General features: G+C 47.5%; 2 protein-coding genes across 8 annotated transcripts in view; both read right to left on the bottom strand.

The window, feature by feature from the left end:
* Positions 1-8,521, bottom strand: SAMD1 (sterile alpha motif domain containing 1). The gene is made up of 5 exons (XM_053376343.1): positions 7,593-8,521; positions 5,492-5,870; positions 4,926-5,016; positions 3,452-3,560; positions 1-2,143 (listed from the first exon to the last, which is right to left on the bottom strand). The coding sequence occupies exons 1-5, from the start codon at positions 8,328-8,330 to the stop codon at positions 1,985-1,987; spliced, it is 1,476 nt and encodes a 491-aa protein (XP_053232318.1). The 5' UTR covers positions 8,331-8,521; the 3' UTR covers positions 1-1,984.
* Positions 8,522-13,845: 5,324 nt separating this feature from the next.
* The window catches only part of PRKACA (protein kinase cAMP-activated catalytic subunit alpha), a 58,785-nt gene continuing 53,176 nt past the window's right edge, over positions 13,846-19,454 (bottom strand). For all 7 annotated transcript variants that reach the window (XM_053376338.1, XM_053376342.1, XM_053376337.1 and 4 more), the window contains exons 9-10: positions 18,013-18,177; positions 13,846-15,902 (exon numbers count right to left, since the gene is read on the bottom strand). In XM_053376338.1, coding sequence (XP_053232313.1) covers positions 15,777-15,902; positions 18,013-18,177 — 291 coding nt within the window. In that variant the 3' untranslated portion in view covers positions 13,846-15,776. The remainder of the gene's footprint in view (positions 15,903-18,012; positions 18,178-19,454) is intronic.

Genomic DNA, 19,454 nt, shown 5'->3' with positions numbered 1-19,454 from the left:
TCTTGTTGTTTTTTTATTCCCAGCTCTGGACAAAATAGTAGGGTCTAGTGCAATAGGGGGCAACATGCAGCCGGTATGTAAGCCCCTGAGGCACTTTTGTGCTACAACATTGAGAACCTCTGCTTTCAAAGTTCAAACAATAGGTTTCTAGCCCTCATGGTTCCAAATAAAATTTTGAGAACATAAATTCAGTGTGCTCCTGTCTAGCTGTGCATTCCTTTAGGCATGCATGTTGGGTTGTGTCTCGAGCTACGTACGCTTCTCTGTTTCTGAGTCACAACTAAACAGGGTAGCTACTGTCTATCCACTGATCCTCAAACTGTACTAAGGGCCTGTCTACATTCCAAATTTAAACCAGTTTCAACCCTCATCTGCCACGGCTCTAAAACAACAAATTCTAGGAAGTGCCGCTCTGTAAAAGGGTCTAAGATACTACAAAAGAGTTCTCAGCCGCCTCACCAAAAGGTTTCCATTCCTGCAGTTCTTTACAGAAAGCCGTGACAGTGAAACGAGTTTCAAACTGTTTTGTGAAACAGATACTTACTAAGCAACTGGGGTACTCAAGAGGTGTGCCCTGAAAAATCACCAAGAAAGCTCAGATTTTGTGTTGTGTGCCATAGCTAGATCCTCCCCATTTGATGTGCACAAAGAGCCAATTTCACTGTAGTCTTTTTTAACCACCTCCTCTTGCCTTTACAGTCTACCTTTGCGGGCTTGGCCTGCTTTAACAAGAGGAGATCCTTTCTTAAGGCAACAAAAACCACCACCCCATTTTTCGTAACTGAGAACAGGGCTACGGACCATTTCCTTTCCTTGCTCTTTTCAGTCCCCAGAGTGTTTGCTCCACTTATATTATCTGCTATAGAAGCACCAGCTAAGCCACCTGGTTGTGAATATACACAGACAACGAGTCATCTGCCTCTGCCACTGCAAAGAGACCTTCCCTAAACCCTAAGTGTTTCATTTTAGACCTCCTGGTGATGGTGCAAATGTTACCGCACTTTTTTACCCCAGTTGATTATAGCATTGAAAATTGAGCCAGAACTCCAGAGTTCTGCTCCCATCCCTGGACTAGTCAGAATACATCCCATAAACCGATTAGCAACACCACTAGGTGACATCACCACCCTCAAATAAAAAAGGAGAGAAAAAGAGAGCAGAACTTAGGACTTCCACCTCTTTTTACACATACTTTTGTCCTTTAGACACATGTTCATTTTAGGTGATCCAATACCCCTTCCAGAAAGCTAACAAGTCTGGGAATACTAAACCAACTGGGTTTTTTTCCAGTTTAAATATTTATATTTTTTTTAAAAAATGGGAAGAAAGAAATAATAAAAAGCAGTTGACTCTGGGCAACGACCATGAAAACTGGAAGAAAAGCCTACCCAAACAGAAAAGAGAATAAAAAGATATTTGATTAAAACCTCCTGACACCTTCAGCAGGCTCTATCTTTGTCTTCTTGAGAACAGCAACAAAGGGAGGGGAGCAGGTAGGACCATCAAGTGCTACTGTGGTTGCTGTTGTTGTGGTGGTAAAGGGGAAGGGGAAAGGGGGGATGCTGAAGCACAAATTATCTCAATTAAACTGCGGCTGGGAAGAGGAACAAAAACCACATCTTTCCACCCTTTCCCAAGAACAGACAATGCACTATGGTAAGTAAAATGCTGGGGTAAGTAACACAGACAGGTTGGGAGAAGGGTGGGATATTTTTTTTGCAGCCCTCCCTCCCTGTCTTTCCTATCTCTGGACAATCAGGGTAGAGAAGCCGCAAAGCCTGGATCATCATTTCTGTCCTCCCCACCATTTTCACAAAAAATCTGGCCAAAGTCCTTCTTCCCCTTCCCACACAGCTGCTTCTCTTTGTTTTCATGGAGGCAGAGAAAGGCTGAAATGACTTGAGACAGTAGCGGTTGGCAGAGTCCCCGTTCACTTCTCCCCACCCAAGCTCTCCACACCCTTCGCGAGCTGCGCCCGTCCTCCTCAGCCCATGAAGGAGTCGCCCTCGTCCTCCTCAAAGTGGCACTGCTGCAGCACCTTGATGTGGTACTCGTAGATCTTGAGAGCAGGCCCCAGGCGGATGGAGAGGCCGGTCAGGACATCGGTGCGCTGCATCAGCAGAAGAGACTTCCCATCGATCTCCTGCAGCGGGAGCAACAGAGGCACAAAACATCAGGGCATTTAGGGCACAGGGACTCCCCCCGTTAAGAGACGGAATATAGATCACACACACACACACACACACACACACACACTCACTACTTTTAAGAAAGCAATAGTAGAGATCTGTATTAAGAAGGAATCCCCCTCCTCAGTGAACCGGAGGGAAGAAGGGAAGTGTTCCATAAATCTAGACGAGCTTCCAGGTTGCGGAATGGATAGGATTGAATTTATGCACATTTTTTTGCCTATCTTGAATGCTTAGCCCTTCCCCATCCTTTTAACACATATTTAAGCATTATCAATTACAATTCATGCCACTGGTTTAACACCTGGCCATCAACCCATTAGGCCTCCAACACAAGCATAGCTGTCAACTTTTCCCTTTACTTGTGAGGAATCCTATTCGGAATAAGGGAATTTCCCTTAAAAAAAGGGAAACGTTGACAGCTATGAACACAAGTCACCAGGAAATGCCCATCCTAGGCAGAATTTCATATTTTGAAATAGTCACAAGAGTATTTTTCAGTCTTTTCTATTGAACACAGCGCATAGGAAGCATGATGACACCACTCTCTGTTGAGCTTAGGTCGCAACAGGGCCTATGGAAAGGTGGCTTGAAGGCGCAGATGTCCATAGACAGCATCCAGCTCACAAGGTGGGATGCTTCTAGGTGCAGATCCCTGAAGAGGGAAGCCTGACTTTAGCCTTGGTTAGTGCCATTGACAGCTGTAATTGGACCAGGCAGAGAGCCTTGATTACAAGAGGAGAGAGGGCTGACAGAGCCAAATCCCATGCTAAGGGGAAGAGGCCCATGATGCAACATGCAGAGAGGGATGGGGAAGACATATGTGGGAGAACACTCTGGATGCTTCCTATGAACATAAACACACATTCAAATAGGATTGCTGAGCTCTAGTAACTTTATTTTTCCTGAAGTGAATAGCCAGTCGGAAGCACTGGTGGGGGTGGGGGTGGAGTGGCAATATGGATAACTGAAACAGATCTCTAATCATTGGCAAGCACCTCTGTTATTTCCAAGGCAGGTTTTTTAGCACGCAAGAAAACCCCACGGTGACTGCTGCTTTGATGTACAATCATATGCACCCTGGCTTGTGTTTTACATTTGACAAAGAGCCCCTAAGCAACTAGGAACCGAGTGTGCATACATGCAAGTCCCTACCCTGTTAAACATTCAGTGCCCATGCCATTCAGGGCCTTCTATTTCACTAAGAGTTCCGCTTGAGCATTAATCCCCAAATCTTTAACTTGGTATCCCAAGGTTCTCACCTGTTCTTGAAAGGCAGATGCTTGCTCAGCAAAACCAGCTTCTGTGAAATAATCCACAACATCACTCACAGTCCATTCCACTGGGTCAGAAGGCTTCTCCTTCACTGAGCTACGAGGAGGAGAGAGAAAGAAAGAAAAGAGAATTCATACCCCAGGCATCCAATGGCCTCCTGCTCCACAATGTGAAGGGGTCTTCTCACCAGGAGTTAAAAAGAAGAGAGTGCATGCATGGATCCAGAATGGGCAGGGGGTGGCAGATCATAAAAAGAACCCAACTTGAGCAAGAGACAAGTTTTTCTGTACAGGGCCACCCAAACCCCACCCCAGTAATTTATTATGTGTATTTTTAAACCACCCTTCAAATATATTGTGGGAAGGGGAGGGGTTACAAGAATAAAGCAAAATGTGAATAGTAAAGTAAGTCAAATGCCGCAAAATGACAGAGAGCAAGAACTTCATCTCAAAAGCTTGGGTAAATAAAGAAAACACCTGCTTGGAGCTGAAAGGAAAAATAGCATCTTGTCAGGGAAACATCTTTGGACAGAAGATGTTCCATCACTTGCTGGGGATCCACCAGCAAAAAGAAACTTTCTCTGGTTGCCACCCAGCTCACCTCAGTCAGTGAGGCCTATCTGGAGACAGATGGCCCTTCAAGTTCCCTTTGAACAGGACCCACTAATGGAATGGAAGCCAGTGCAGCCGCATAGCACAGGCAAAACATGATCCTAACACCCAGTCCCAGGCAGCAATCAAGCAGCTGCGTTCTATACGAACTGCAGCTTCTGAACAGTTCCCCAAGGCAGCTCTATAGACAGTGCATTCCAGCAGTCTATCTTGGAGGTTCCCAGAACATGGGCGACAGAGGCCAGGCTAACAGGAAGCCTATCCCAGCAAACAGGAAGGGAAGGCCCCCATTGAGAGGCACCAATATGGCATCACAGTCACACGAATATGGCAATGTGCAAAGTATTTCAATCCCACTGTGCCTGCTTTGGAATCTGAAAGGCAGCAGCAACTCATTTCCTCCAATGAAGGAGGGAGGCAGCTGAAGAAACTTGCAGGACTAATTTACTGCTTCCTCCTCCACTGCCACCACCTCGTAAGACCCGCCTTGGGCAGCAGCCCCTCATTCACTCTGACAGCAGCTTCATTTCCCAGAGTGTGCAAAAGCTAAGTGGTGCTGCTTCTCCTTCTTTTAAGAACCGGCTGGGGTGAGGCAGCAGCTACAGCTCCTCCCTCATTTCCATAAGCACCAGGGTAGAATGAGGGGCAAGCTTACGCAGATGAAAGCCCTTCCAGATGCAGTCAGCCTTTACTCACTGCTGAAGACATCTTGTCTGGTCCTTTTCTAGATTCCCCTAAATAGGTGGTGGCACTGATGGCAGGGGACTCAAGTGTTATCTCTTTACAGAGGGTCATAGGTGAACTAGCTGTCATTAAACAAATGGGTTTTCAGTGCCCACTCAAAACTTACGTGCAGCTGAAGGGTCTCCCATCTGCCTGGATGCCAGGTCTCCCAGGGGATGAGGGCACAGAGGGCTCAGTACCTGCAACAGCTGGTGACACTGGGAGAAAGTAAGAGAGAGGGAGAAAAAAACACACAAATGGGAATGGGCCTGGTTCTCTTACATAGCAATGAGGCTTTAACTAGCTGGTGAATGAATTTGTATGTATGTGCCTGGAGCCCTTTTGAGGCAGAGAACAAGAAGCCAGTTTTAATTCCCATGGCACAAACACCTGAGAGCCAAAGCCACCTTCCCACAATCCGACCCCCCCCCCGCTCCTCATCCACCCATAATACCACTGACCTGGCCTAGGGCTCCTAGGCATAATTCTCAATAGTGAGTTGCACAACGACGCCAGGGGTCTATTTACACTTGAAAAACCTGTGCAATAATCTTATCACCATCTCCAATGGTTCCTCCATTAGGATCTTTTACCATATCCCTCTAGGGCCTGGGTCTCCCAAGAAAAGTCAAGCTTAGCCAACTATTCCCCCCACCCTCTGCCACTCCCTCTCGCCCACCCTATGTCCTATACCTGCTCTGTCTGGCTGCTGATAGGCGCTGCCATCTTTCTTGCTGCCCCCCAGATGGTGACAGGCACTTTCTCCAGGCCAAGAGGCCTTTGTATGACATTGCTCATTTCCTTCATGGTGGGGACGCTCTGATCCTTTGTTCAAGGGCTGCTCCTCGGGGGAGCGCAGGTCTCTGGTGAGGGCACTGCTGGGTGGGATCTCTTTCCCACCATGCTTGCTGTCCTTACAGTCCCCGTTCACCTGGCCTATCCCAGGTCTGCTGTAGTTGCTGGCCTCATAATCTTGTGCCACCTCTGAACCTTCAGACATGGTGGAGGCTTCATCCTCTTCTTCTTCCTCCTCCTCTTCTTCTTCTTCACCTTTGACCTCCTCACCTGCCTTCTGCAAACATAAAAAGAATACATATATATTTACAAATCCAGGCCCTGCTTCCACAGCACCCCAGACTAATCACCCCTGCGTCTAACTCTCCAGGCTTACTCAATGTTGGTGCCTCAAGTTCCTTGTTTCACTTTTATTGACTTTACAGTACTGTCCTGCACATAATTGTTGTTAATATTGCTTACTGCCGGGCTAAGGGTGTATGGGATTGTGGACTTTTGCTAAATCCTATGCCAACTTTCCTGGGAGTTAAGTACCATTGACCTCTGTGGCTGTTGCTTCTGTCTAGACATAAACAGGACTGCACACTTTGACAACTAACCCAATCTACTTCCAGGTTACAATGTAATTTTACTCAGAGCCCTTTCTTGTAATCCTGCTTTGGTTTCCCCTATTTGTTCAAAATGAGTTACTGTACAGTGGTACCTCGGGTTACATACGCTTCAGGTTACAGACTCCGCTAACCCAGAAATAGTGCTTCAGGTTAAGAACTTTGCTTCAGGATGAGAACAGAAATTGTGTTCCGGTGGCGCAGCGGCAGGCCCCATTAACTAAAGTGGTGCTTCAGGTTAAGAACAGTTTCAAGTTAAGTACGGACCTCCGGAACGAATTAAGTACTTAACCCGAGGTACCACTGTTCTTGGAACCAGTGGTGTTGCTCCAATACTACCGCAAAATGCTCAGAGGCTCTTTGAAACACAGCAGGAGCCTTCTAATCCAAGAAGAGATGGAATCAAACTTCAGCCACACCATCCCTCCACTTGGCTTTGTTGGGCGGATCTGCCTAGATTTATGGAAATCTAGTGCCATCCTTGTAGCAGAAAACTTGCCAAAAATAAGAGAGAACCAAAAGGGGCTTCTTTTTACTGGACTGTAATTGTATTCTACCCTTGATAATTGCTCTGATCCTTACTGGATTGGGTTACATTCCAGAGCTGGTCACCCTCCTGACCAACACCACATGATTTCTCTTTTTCTGCTCCCCCCTCCGCTCCCCGTTTGCATTCGCTGCCTTACTACTCCCACCACCTCCCGACCTTATTGGAGGTTACAGAACCCTTTAGGTCAAGCACAAACTGACTCTTTGTTCTGTGTTTATACGGAGCCTGGCACGGCCTGAGTTTGGCGGGGGGGGGCGAGGTCGGAGAAGGGGCCACTGTCCAGGGCCCGACGTGCATCCTCAACGCCGCACAAATGTCACCGGAGGGCCACGCGCGCAGGTGAGCGGAGCCCCTCCGCACGCCCGGGGGTGGTTCTTAGCCGCTCCCCAACTCGGCCCCGCAAGTTCCCCGCGGACCAGGCGGAGTTGTGCCATCCAGCGGCGGCCTTTCCGCTCACCTTCCCACAATACTTCGGAACTGCACGGGAGAATGTCGCCCCGTCGAAGCCCAGGCACCAATCGTGGCGCCCCTCCCGTGCCAAAGCGATTTGATTGGGCGCTGCCCATAACTCTTCCTCCCAGACACACGCACACCTGCGCGAGCGCCCGCTGACAACATTCGGGGGGCTGGGCGCCGTCTGGCCTCCCCGAAAGCGGCTCCTCTCCGGCGCCCGCCCCTCCGCTCCCCCCCCCCGCGCCCAGTATTCGGGCGCCCCCTGCGCGCGCACTCCTCCGCTAGGTCCGTTTCCGTCCTGGGGAAGCTCACCTGTTCCCCTCAGCCCGTGCGCCCCCGCCGCCCCGCCCCCACCCCTCCCCCCGCGCGCGCCGCGGCAGCCCCTCACCTTGTTCCTGTAAGCCCTGGCGCTGGGCGCCCGGGCCTGCGCGCCTCTCTCCGCCCTGGGCAAGGCGACGCTGTTGCCGCTGCCGCCCCCGCCCCCGCCGCCACCCAAGCGGGTCCTCTCCAGCCGCTCCTCTTGGAGCAGCCCCTGCGCTCGGCCTCGAGTCACTCGGCCGCCCCCCGGCGCGGCGCCGTCGCCGCCCAAGTAGCGCACAATCTCTCGCAGGCTGACGGGGGAGGGCTCCTCCGGGGCGGGGGCAGGCGGTGGCGGTCGCTCCCGGCCGGTCCGACGAGGAGGCGGCGGCTGCGGCGGTGGCGGCGGAGGTGGCGGCGGCGGCGGCGCGGCTGGCTCCGCGCGGGGCGCTGCACGCTGGGAGGACCGGGGCGTCGCGGTGGCGGCGGCGGCGGGAGCGCTGGGCGGGGAAGTGCGGGCCGGCCGCTGCGGGGCCGCGGGGCTGGCGGCGGGCGTTCCGCCTCGCCGAGGCGGCTGGACCCGCGCAGCGTTGCGGTACGAGATGCTTCCCTTGTAGCTGACGCGGAGCACGGCGCGCTGCTGGATGAGCTTCTCCAGCTCGGCGCGGGTGCGCTCCGGCTCCGGGCCGTGCCGCCGGCGCACCATGCGGCAGATGCGCTCCAGGTCCGGGCGCGCCTTGCGCGAGCGCAGCGAGTCGATGGTGTCCAAGATCCACTCCTGGTAGCGCGGCGCCTCCTGGCCCGGGGGCGGCGGCGGGGGCCCGGCCATGGTGTTGCCGCCTCCCCCGGGGCTTCGCTGCCCCCGTGCGCCGCTCCGCCTTGGCCTCAGCTCTTGCCCGCGCGGCGCCAACTAGACCCTCCGCCCGGCAGGCGCTGCTGCTGCTGGAAGCGGCGGCGCGCGGGCTGGTCCGGGCAGCGCGAGCTCCTCCCTCCCCTTCCCCCAGCCGCACGCGCCGCCGCCTCCACCACCGCCCGAGCGGGACCCGCAGCCGCTTAAGGAGGCGCTGTTGCCTCCCGTAGCCTCCCTACACTTGGCGGCTTAAGGTGGAGCAGGAGAATTCGCGGCGTCCCCTTAGCGGCCGCGCCGGCTGGAAAGGGCGCTCTCTGGCCGCCTCAGGCAGAAGTCAACAGCAGGAATCCGGCGAGTACATAATTCTTTTTTTAAAAAAAAACAAAAACTCGCTGGCTGTTCCATTTATAGCAGCAGGAGTTTCAGCGGCGGATTTCAGCGGAAAGTGGAATAGAAGTTTTCCCCTCAGCCTGCAACGCTTAGCTTTCCTCTCAAACGCCCGTCTTCATTTGCCCAATTTACGAACCTGACCTCCTCCTAGTCCACATTTATTCACTCAAAACTACGGCGGTCAGCGTCCACGCCCTTGCCTAATCCCGATCGCTGAAGGTTTGTCCTGCCTGCCCCTGTACACTTGTATTTCCTGACTACAGCAGATAAATGCGAGCGCTCAAATATGGAAGGAGATCAGAACCTCTATGTTTTGCTTTGTGTGTTTTTTAAAAGGCGGCTGTAAAGAGAGGAAAAATGTCCCTCCCAGCCACCACTCCTTCACTTCCTATGACATTTGCTTTTGCAGCCCTAGGCTACACCATTAAGGTTTCAGTTCTGTGCACAGAGAAGCAAGCTCCACTGAGCATAGTGAGACTTGCATCCAAGTAAATACACAGAGGTCAGACTGAACTGAACTCTTGCGGTTGTCACAACCAGTTGTCCTCTGGTCACACTAGGATGTCCTGCTGTAAACTCTCTCAGTCTTGGGTACCCTCCTCCGACTCTTGTTCTCATACACTAGAAATGTAGAAAGGAGGCCCTTAGATTTCACAATATGTTGCATTTTGATTACTGTACTCTTCTTTTTGGCCAGGACCCCAGAGTTTATGATGCGATGACATAACAAAACATAAGCTGCTAAAACATAGTTTAAGAGGATAAGTAGGGTCAGAAAGGGGAAGCTTGTACCTGTTTCTATTATGGTTAAGCAATTAATTGTAACAGTTGGATTCCCCCCTCCCCACAGCCCCAGAAGTCAGAATCTAAGCAATGCTAGGAATATTGACTATTGAATTTCAAAGAGATGATACAGGAAATCTGCAGTAGAGTGACTGAGGCCTTGAGTATATTTTCTCTGTACTGATGTACTGTAGGGCTGTGAAATTTTCACAAGATGCCAAAGGCTAGCACACCACACTGTTCATTTATTTGTGAACACGAGTTGCACTAAAGCATATCCATAGTAAATAGTGTGGTAGTTATTGTTCACGTAAAAGTCAGCAGTGCACATCAGCACCACCAACTTAAGCTATGGTTGAAGTCAGTGCTATTGTCCGTCTTCTCTACCTGCTAATTACTCAAGTCCTGACCAAGCTTCATCACAGTCACTCTGCGGCTAAGCTACTACCACCCCTTGGGTAGTGCTAGCTTGCAGGGGAAGGGCAGTGCTGCAAAATGTTGTGTACGCTCCACTTTTCAAGCTGTAGGCCCTTGCACAAAAGGGGAGCTACTACCAGGCATAGGGGAACCCCAAGATTTGTAGCAATACAAAAAAAAAAATGGTGGAAAAAACCCAATGGAAGCAAATCTCAAAGCAGACCAATGAGAACAGCATGCTCAGGAGCCAGAGACTGACTAACTGGTTTGAGGGAGGGAGTGGTTGGAATATTGAATAGCAGCACTCAGCACTGCATCATATTGTTGCAGCTCCAACTTCTATATATATTTCCAACAATCCATCGCAATAGCATGGCCAATAATTAGAATACAGAGGCTACGTAAATAGGAGCAGGCTTGGTTCTCGGTGAGAGATGCGTTGAATGTCTATGCAGAGTGCAGCAACCTACTGAACTATATAGTAGATGAGTTCCTGCAGTACACTGACCATCATAAGAGAAATACAGTAGTGATCTGCTTTATGCCTGGGGCAGGAGCAAGAAGAGGGGGAAAGTGAATAAGGGATCCTGCAGAACAGAATCCCTTCCTTGTTGATTTTTGGGGAGAACAAAAGCATCTGCTTTGTATGTAGGTCCCAGATGTAATCCTTGGTGGCTTAAGGTAGGACTGGGGGGAAACCTTGCATCAAAAACCCTAGAGAGCCACTGCCAGCCAGTGCAGACAGTATTAAGCTGGATAGACCAATGATCTGACTCAGAATCAGGTAGCTTTTTATGGCCCCAAAAGCAAAATGGATAGAATAAATTGCACAGCCATGCTAAGTTACCATGAGTTTTAACATTGCGCTATAGACTACTTCTATAAGTTGAGGACAGCTGATAAGGATATGTTAAGATCAAGTGGGTAGCTTTCATGAGTTATATTCCCAGTTCCAACATATTGCAATTAGGGCAGAATAACAGGGTTTTGTGTCTTCTTAGGCTGTACCTGTTTAACTCAATACTTTCCCCAATGCTAATCCTGTGAGAATTTCCAGTCCACCTCAAATCATAGTTTTTCCAGTTATGGCACAGGTAACACGATTTAGCAGTAATGTGGACTGTGGGAAGCAGTGGCTTTGATCCACCCTCATTACTGATGGGAAAGAGGCACTGGAAAGGGAAGCAATATGCCCATGTTCACAAGCTGAGTCAGTGAGAGGAAGTGGTCAGGAATGAACTGCCTTCATGCCATCTCTTTTTCAAGCCCTCCTCCCTTCCAGAGGTGGGAATAAAGCACTGTAGCTTTCAGTATGTTTTGAAACTACCAGTCCACTTGTTTTACTTTAAAACTCCCAGTGTGTCAAACGAATGATCTTTTCCAAACCGAAGCATTTGTGCCCTCCAGAGAGATTTCAAGAGCAACCACCTTGAAAAATTGCAGTAGCATTTTTGTTACTCTCAACATCTCTCATTTGTGGTTTTCCTTAAAACACCAAGGTTCAAGAATTCCAGTACTTGCTGGCAAGCAAATGCAAGGTTTCCTGGCATCATGAACAGAGATAAGAGTATGCCAGATGTAGCATTCCTCTTGAGTATACAACTTTAACATATATACACATCAGTTATCTAAACCTTATGTAAAAAGCATATTATGCAAGTCAAATGGCCTGAAGACTACACACAAACACACACACATACAGATTAATACAACTTGAAGATACCTAAGCAGCCGATACAATTGGAGTATGATTCCTTACATAGGGCAACAGAGCCTGTCTTACGTGACAGGAAAAGGGGCAAGTTGCGTTAACAAGCCTGTGTTTGAGAGATTTAACTTTGTGCTTCTGGGTTTTCAACATTCTCTAGTGTTATAGTGTCTTTTGTACCAACTTTCTTGCATAGCAGCCATGAGTTGTATGTGGACATATCGAGAGGCCGCATGGTGTCAGACAGCTCTGAGAAGCTGCAAGAACTGTAGGCAGGCTCACTGGCCTACAACTTCTGCACCCTGTTAGCTTCAGAACGCTGGGGATCACTGTTAACCAAGTGCTACCCTCCTGAGCAAGACTTTGCTCATCACCAGATGTGGCCTCCTTGCCTGACCACATCATGAAGAGAAAAAAATGTTCAAACAATGGTGACCAGACAGGGTTTCAGAAGGCTATTTAAGAGGGAGACAGGCACGTTTGAGAGATGAAAAGTGGTTTGAGAAGGGCTTCAGTTCCCATGTGTACACACACACATTTTTGTCCCACTGCCATCTCTCGTCAAAAAGATTTTGCAGTTTTTGAAAGTAATACCACAGCTATTAACCGGAGGTGAAAGTGGAATTCCACTTCCAAACTGTCTTCAACATTGGGGGAAAGTGGAGTGAACGAACTACAGTGTATCTGGGTTTAGCTAAGAAAATTAAAAAAGGAACCAAAAAGGATCTCATAGCTGTTTTCATCTCCAAGAAGTCTTACCTCTATATGAACTGGGAAAGCAGCTAGCATGCTTCAAATCAAGTTGCATCCCTTTGCTGTTCAGTCCCTAATGCTTGTTATTCTCAGAATGACCCATTCACTTTTAGAACAGTTCACCCTAGTTTTCTAGTGCACCTCATTCCATCACTTCACTTGAGCAGACATCTCTTTAGAAGCCAACTTCAGTCGAACTAGAACAAGAAAGGAGTCTTGTAGCAGCATGAAAAACTGCTCTAGCATCCTAGCTAGCTAATGCAACACAAATAAGTTAGTTTGTAATGTGCCACAAGCTATTGGTAGGCTGTCACTTTTTCAAGCCAAGCCTGAAAATATGTACATAGAAAAAGCAAAATTTAGATTAAGGAAAAAAGTGACATCATAGCCAACAACAGTTGCCATACATCTTGCTGAAAAAGTTCTTTAACTATGACCATAAGCAGAGACCCCAAAAGCAAAACACAAATGTCCAGAGACCTTGCAATATAGCTGTACCTCTGGAGATTAATACAATTAGTTTTCTCATAGACTGTGTTGATAATGGTTGATCTCTTACAAGAACAGGAATGTCTGTGTACCATTAAAGTGGTTTATATTTTGTCTGCCCAACTTTCAATGGCCTTGAATGGATGGATTTTGTACTAGGAGACTTTGTACAACACTATAGTTCATTACGTAACTTGACATGTGACATTTATTTCATATACAAATAGTGTATTCTTTTGTAATCAGGAGGGTAGGAGCTTTCTATAAATATCAACATTCTATGGCAAATTATACACACACACACGTCCAGTGAATCTGGCAATTGTGAAATGCTGGTGTAAACTTTAGGTAACAGACACATGATCCCATTTTCACAGCTATTTGATAATCTTAACTTTCCATCTTTAAGATGCTAGCAGAATTCCCACAAACTAAAAATTAAATAGACTCAAAATATCACTTATATTGCTATTGCATTATTGATTGGCTAGTAAGTTAAAACTAGCTAATCCATTTTGTTAGCTGACCTCCTTAAAGTTGATCAGGACAGACAATACCCTCAATCTATGTACCTTCAGGCATGGCAATTAAACCGTAGGTAAAGAATCTCACTGTGTCAATGGCAAATGTGAGCACACATACTGCTCTCTAAGAAGATATATTCCATAACTTCCTATCCAGTGCCATCATTTAGCACCTGTCATTTGGAAGGCCCAAGTACTGTCTCCTGTATTAGCGTTCAAACGTCTCAATGTCATCACAGCCCCTTGCTTTTTCCTCTTCTCCACACCACCCTGTCTTAAGTCATGCTTCAGAAATAAAAGTTCAGGTTTTTTTTAAACAAAACTTTATTGGTAATAGTTTCAAATATGTTTACAACAAAGCACACTGTTAAAGAGGAAGTAGGGTTTGTTTTTTTCTCAGTGAAACAAGTTTTGTTGGATTACATAGAAGTGTTTTTTTCTGAGGCAGGGAGCTGGTGGGTATTTTAACTCCCGCTGTCTCCCCAACCCAACATAGAAGAGGCCAATGAGCTATTGGTGGGAAGAGGACGACGAGGAGTTGGAGGGGCAAGTAAAGCTTGCCTGCTCCTGACAGCGCTTCTGTATGTGTTATATGTCATCTATCAATCTAAAGAAGACTGCTTTGCTCCCCAGCCACAGAAAGAAAACAAAAGAAAACTAAACTGGTGAATATAGAGTGTGTTTGGAGTGGGGTAGGTGAAGACAGAACACAAAGAGGCATTGCATTGGAAAGGGAGGGGGAGGAAAGAGTCGGAACAAATTAAATGGAGAGAAATGGGCTCCCCCTCCTCATCTTTGAGTCACAGCTCCCTCCGCATCCATGAGAAAAGACTCTAATAAAACAGATGCCACCTCTCATTCCCTGTCAGAACTGCAGGTCAAAATGGAATGGGCCTTCCCAACACTTTCGTTTTTAAGCCCCTACCCCACCTCCGTTTACACCGGGATTTACATTTTCCACTCCCTCCTTACCGTCTTAACATTTTAAAAAAACCACATAGCAGGCCAATGGAGCCCTTAAGGACCGGTGCAATGGAGTTTCCACCAACAGACTGGAAAGATCCTTGTATTACAAAAACAGATGTCAGAGGTTGGAGTTGGGAAGGGTAGGATCCTAGCAGCCAATGCATTTTGCCTGCGACGGTCAAGCTCTATCTACATGGACTTTCTCCCACCCTGATGGCTCACCAAACGGGAGAAGCCCCTTTGAACCATGGCAACTAGCTAGAGTCTATCTGATGTTTCACAGGGTGGACTAGATCCTGCTTGTTTCTCTTCCGTTCAGGCAGATGCTCCAAGAGTTGCCTGAAGTGGGGAAACTCATGTTGGGACATTTGGATTGGAGGGTGGTGGTGATGGGAAGACTAGGGGAGGGAGAGAGAGAGAGAGAGGGAGAGAGAGAGAGAAGGGGTGTGTGCACATTTAAGAAAGACAAATTGAGACAAGCTTCTTTCTCTCAGTATGCATTTGCCAGCTGGCAACCAGTCACTGCTCCCTCCTACAGGTGTGAAAACTATTGCCCCCTTCTTTCCCCCAAAATAGGGAGACAAAGATTGGAAATAAAGTGTTTTTCTATCCAAAAAACACACACAAATTCTTCATGCTAAAACTCAGTTGTTTTTACAGAGTTAAAATTCCGGCTGAATTTAATTTAACGGTGCGGGAGACAGAGCGTATAAAAAAGCACTGTGCCCTGCCTAGACTTTTAAAACCCTTTTTTATAAAGCCAGTCAACTATTTCTTTAAACTTTTTATTTAAAGATAATAAAAGGGGCCTGGAAAGGGGGGGGGGCTGATAAAAGGACAGGAATTGTCCCATAGGGGAAGTTGAAAGGGTGGGGCCATTAACCTGTTCAGTGCTGGTCTAAACACCAAAGTGCTGTGTGGATGTGGTTATTTCTTGCCCTAACCCCCCCCTTCCAGAAATTCTTGCAATGCCCCATGAACCAGACCTTTCATAGGGGGTGATGAATGGCAAATATATCCCCTTTCCCCTAAAAAAAATAATAAAATAAAGCCACCAATAAACCAGGGACTGTCCAATTAGGGTTTGTGTGTGGTGGGGAGGGGGATTGGAGTCAATATGAGGAGGAAGGGAATTTGTTGAAAACCTGCCTGAGAGTGGCTGGGAGCCACCTTACAGTTTTCAGTGGGAGGTGGATGGATGGCACTCCGACTGCTGCCTTTTCCACAGCTTCAAAATGAACTCCCCTTTTCTCTCTTCTGCCCAAACAGATTCAGGTGAACCCCAACACTCTCCCACCTCCCCAAATTAACATATAGGCAAGGAACTCTGGCCCTTGGGGCTGATCAAATCCAGCCCTTCCTTTTCCTGGGCACACAAAGCAAGGGGGACTGGCCCTAAAATTCTGCAAACTCCTTGGCGCACTTCTCACTGATGGACACCCGGATCTCCTCTTCCTCGTAGTCGTCAAAGTTACTTGTGTCGCCGGGGCCTTTGCACTTTGGTATAAAGGGAGCTTCCACCTGTGGAGGGGACAAAGCGAGGAGTTATTAGGGGTCGTGTCTGCATGGGTTTAGGAGAGAGAAATAATACCATTCGCTGTGAAATTGGGCTCCCTGCGGGGTTATTGGTTTAAGCCTTCTCAATTTAACCAGAAGCAAAAATAGGTGGGCAGGGGAGAGAGAGAGAGAGAGAGAGAGAGAGAACACATGTCATACAAGGGAACCTCAGGGTTGGGGGGCAAATGTACTCCTCTCTGACCTGTGAGACCCTTCCCAGACCACACACACCTCCCTGGCCCCCCTTGCCTGACTGGAATAGGGCCTTGGGCTCTGGTAATACCTCTTGCTTGCCTGGATGGAAGGCAGAGGGTGTGTGCAAGCATCTGTAGAAAGGAGCCTACTGCACGATAAAATTCACATCCACTGCTTTGCTCTCTTTGGCTTCTGGCTTCACCCACCATCAGCATGTGGTCCCTGGAAGGCTACCCAAAAGGGAATGTGGCCCTTGGGTACAGCTGAGCCTATTCCACAGGCAAGGAGAGCAACATGAGCTCTTCCTCACGCATAGCTTGAGCCCGCTAAAGGGCAAGCCAGATATGCCTGTGCTTTTTAATCAGATCCTTGACTGCTTATCTCTCAGGTGGGGCTGAAATCTACTTTCTGAGTATCAAAAATGAGTTGGCAGGAGAGGGGAACAAAACTTTCCCCTTCTTTACCTTGCCACACTTGGGTTACTTTAATCTCCTTTCCCTTTATCCCACTCTACTTCCAATACTGGAACTGGTTTGGGGGGAAATAATCTCAAAGCAGCATTATACACCTATAGGCGCGAGGCAAAAATGTTCCTTTTTAACCAGGCCTTTGATTGATTTGATTGACATCCTATGCCCTTTTAAAATGTGGTATTTTTTTGTTTCGTTGGGGTGTGTTTATTGGGTTGTTGTTTTTATTTTGCTAATGTGTTTTGTGTTTTTTTATTTTTATTTTGTTTTGTGAACCACCCTGAGACCTCTGGATATAGGGCGGTATATAAATTCAATGAATAATAAAAAATTATAATTATAATAAAACAAAAAGGAAAAGGGTGGATGGAGTAGCCCTTGATTGCCTTCTTTGTATGCCCACCCTGACATAAAACATGGCTCTCCCCACACCTGCACATTACAGGCAAATGGGCAGGTACAGAATGAACAAAAACACAGGTCTTGTTTGGCCCTGAATCAGGCCCAGCCAAAATGGAAGCTGTACCTACTGACCCCTGCCTTGCTGCTCAGCTTCCTCCTCTCAGCAGAGATGCATTTAATTGGGCCTGCTATTTTCCTCCAGTTTAGGAGGAACTGAAACTTATAATCTTCATCTCCAGAATATTTGCAAATTAGGTAGGCAGCAGAACTAAGAGTGAACACGGTCAACGACATCACCCTATCCTGCCTCCCTTCAGCTTTTTCATACAAAGGGGTTTCTCAGCCTTGCCCGCTCTTCATGTTCTATGGGCAATTACTTTCATATGGGCTACTAGCAGATCCTATACCAGGAATGGCCCTTCAGACTGTGCTGGATTCAAACTCCTGACCAGCAAGGTGGGAACTGGAGTCTGACAACATCTGGAAGGCCGCAGGATTATACCATGGAAAGCAACACGTGACCGGGGGGGGGGTTTAGCATCCAGATGCCATTAGCAGCTGTGGGGCTGAAGCTTTCAGTCAAATTCACAAAGGGAAGGTCTAAGAGAAGACATGATAATTTCCAACACAGCTGCAACAGTGGATTTAACTAGATCCTGGGATCTTTTCACAGATAACTAATAATCACAATATACCCCGAGATCCCATATCATTAATATTGGGCCTGCAAGTTCCACTGAAGTGTAAGAGCTGCTTCACCAGGAGGTTTTCTCAACACAGAAATAAGCTTTGTGGATGGGGGGGCTCTCTTGTTCGTGAGCTATGCGCTTCCAAAAGGTGATACATGTGTTTGGATGGCTTTGTGTACCGGCACTACACACCCACAGTGAGTTGGCATTACTTCTCTGGCAGTGTGATAGTGGAAACCTTTGCTTTGGAAATAAGGCTGTGGGCTGCTACCACAAGCCACCCCCCTCTTCTGACTGCACCCTGCTACTTCTCCTTACCTTCCGTTGGTAGATGGCAATCCAATCGGTAGTAGCAAACCACTTGTGGTTCTTGATGTCATTGACTCCATTTTTGAGGTTGCCAAAGCGTTTGGTGAGGTCTACCTGGAGTAAGTTACGCAACAGGTCCTTCAGGTCTGAGCTGAAGTGAGACGGGAAGCGAACCTGGGTGCAAGGAGGTAGAAACCAAGAACAGGTTAATCTCTCGGCCTTCCAGGAGAAATCTGATAGCCGCAGGGAAAGGGCAGGAAGTGAGATTCATTATGCTCTGTAGCCAAAGCACTAATTCACCATATGTCTACAATTGCAACATCTACCACAAAACTGGGGCCTTGGGAAGTTGCACCCATGCCCTGCTTGAGGACTTCCCATATGAATCTGGTTGGCCACTGTGAGAACAGAATCTAGCAGGCTCTTCTTATGTCCTTAAATGTTAACACTGCACATTCCCACAAATCCTAGAATTTATTCTAACAAGAACTTCTAGCTGCCACAGAGACAGAGATGTGCATATCCCTCCGGAAACACTCTAAACACAAGAGGGACAGAAGGAGGGCTTTTACTAAGACACTTGGAACCCTTGCCTCTCTCTCTTTAAACTGATTTATAACTTCTGAATTTAAAAAAAATGGTCTGACTGGTTTGGCACAGGAACTGCTGAAAGAGAGAAATTCACATGCACACACAAATGTACAGCTGACACAATGTCCCCTGAACTACTTTTTTAAAAACTGAAAACAATTTAAGAAGCAGTTTGGCAAAAGAAGTTGACAGCAAGAAAACCCTTAAATATAATACAGGTGCTCTTTGCGCTTGCTTCTCAGCAATGTATCTCACCTAAATGAAATTCAGGGTGGCTAGTGGGTTTGAAGATCTTCAATCAGAAGCCCTAGGAGCAAACGCCCTAAGAAAAAAGCACTGGCAAAGTGGCTATATTTATTTTATTTGTGTATTAAATTTGTATACCACCCTTCATCCAAAGATCTCAGGGCAGTTCACATATATGTGCTTACTGTAACCTACATTTTGTTCTACCACAGAAAGATATTAGATAGATAAAAAGGTAGAATGTTATCAGGCAGAGATTAGTAGGGATGTGGCGCTAGGTTATGCACATATTTACACCATAGTTTTTAAAGGGGCTTAAGGCATTAGGCAATGTGATTCTATGAAGCAATGAGGATCCCCAAGCAATGCTCTTAGGTTTCCTTGGCAGGGTGGTGGAAACAGATGAATCAGTTTGAAAAAATCTGGCTCAAATCTGTAGTGTAGACGTGCCCTGTAAAGTACATTTAGTGTACCAGTTTAAATGTAAGAGTCGAATTTTATACAAGCTTCACCAAGATCAAATGTAAGTATCACAGAGTCTGGCTTAGCCTCTTCTCTTAGTATTGTGAAAGGAGCTACTTCTACCCAGATTCCCTTTCTCTTTTAAGCAGAGC

Source organism: Podarcis raffonei, chromosome 2 (genome assembly GCF_027172205.1).
Source record: "Podarcis raffonei isolate rPodRaf1 chromosome 2, rPodRaf1.pri, whole genome shotgun sequence".
In the NCBI taxonomy this organism is placed as follows: Eukaryota; Metazoa; Chordata; class Lepidosauria; order Squamata; family Lacertidae; genus Podarcis; species Podarcis raffonei.
Note: the sequence above shows the minus strand (reverse complement) of the source record. Positions and strands in the feature narration are given on the sequence as shown.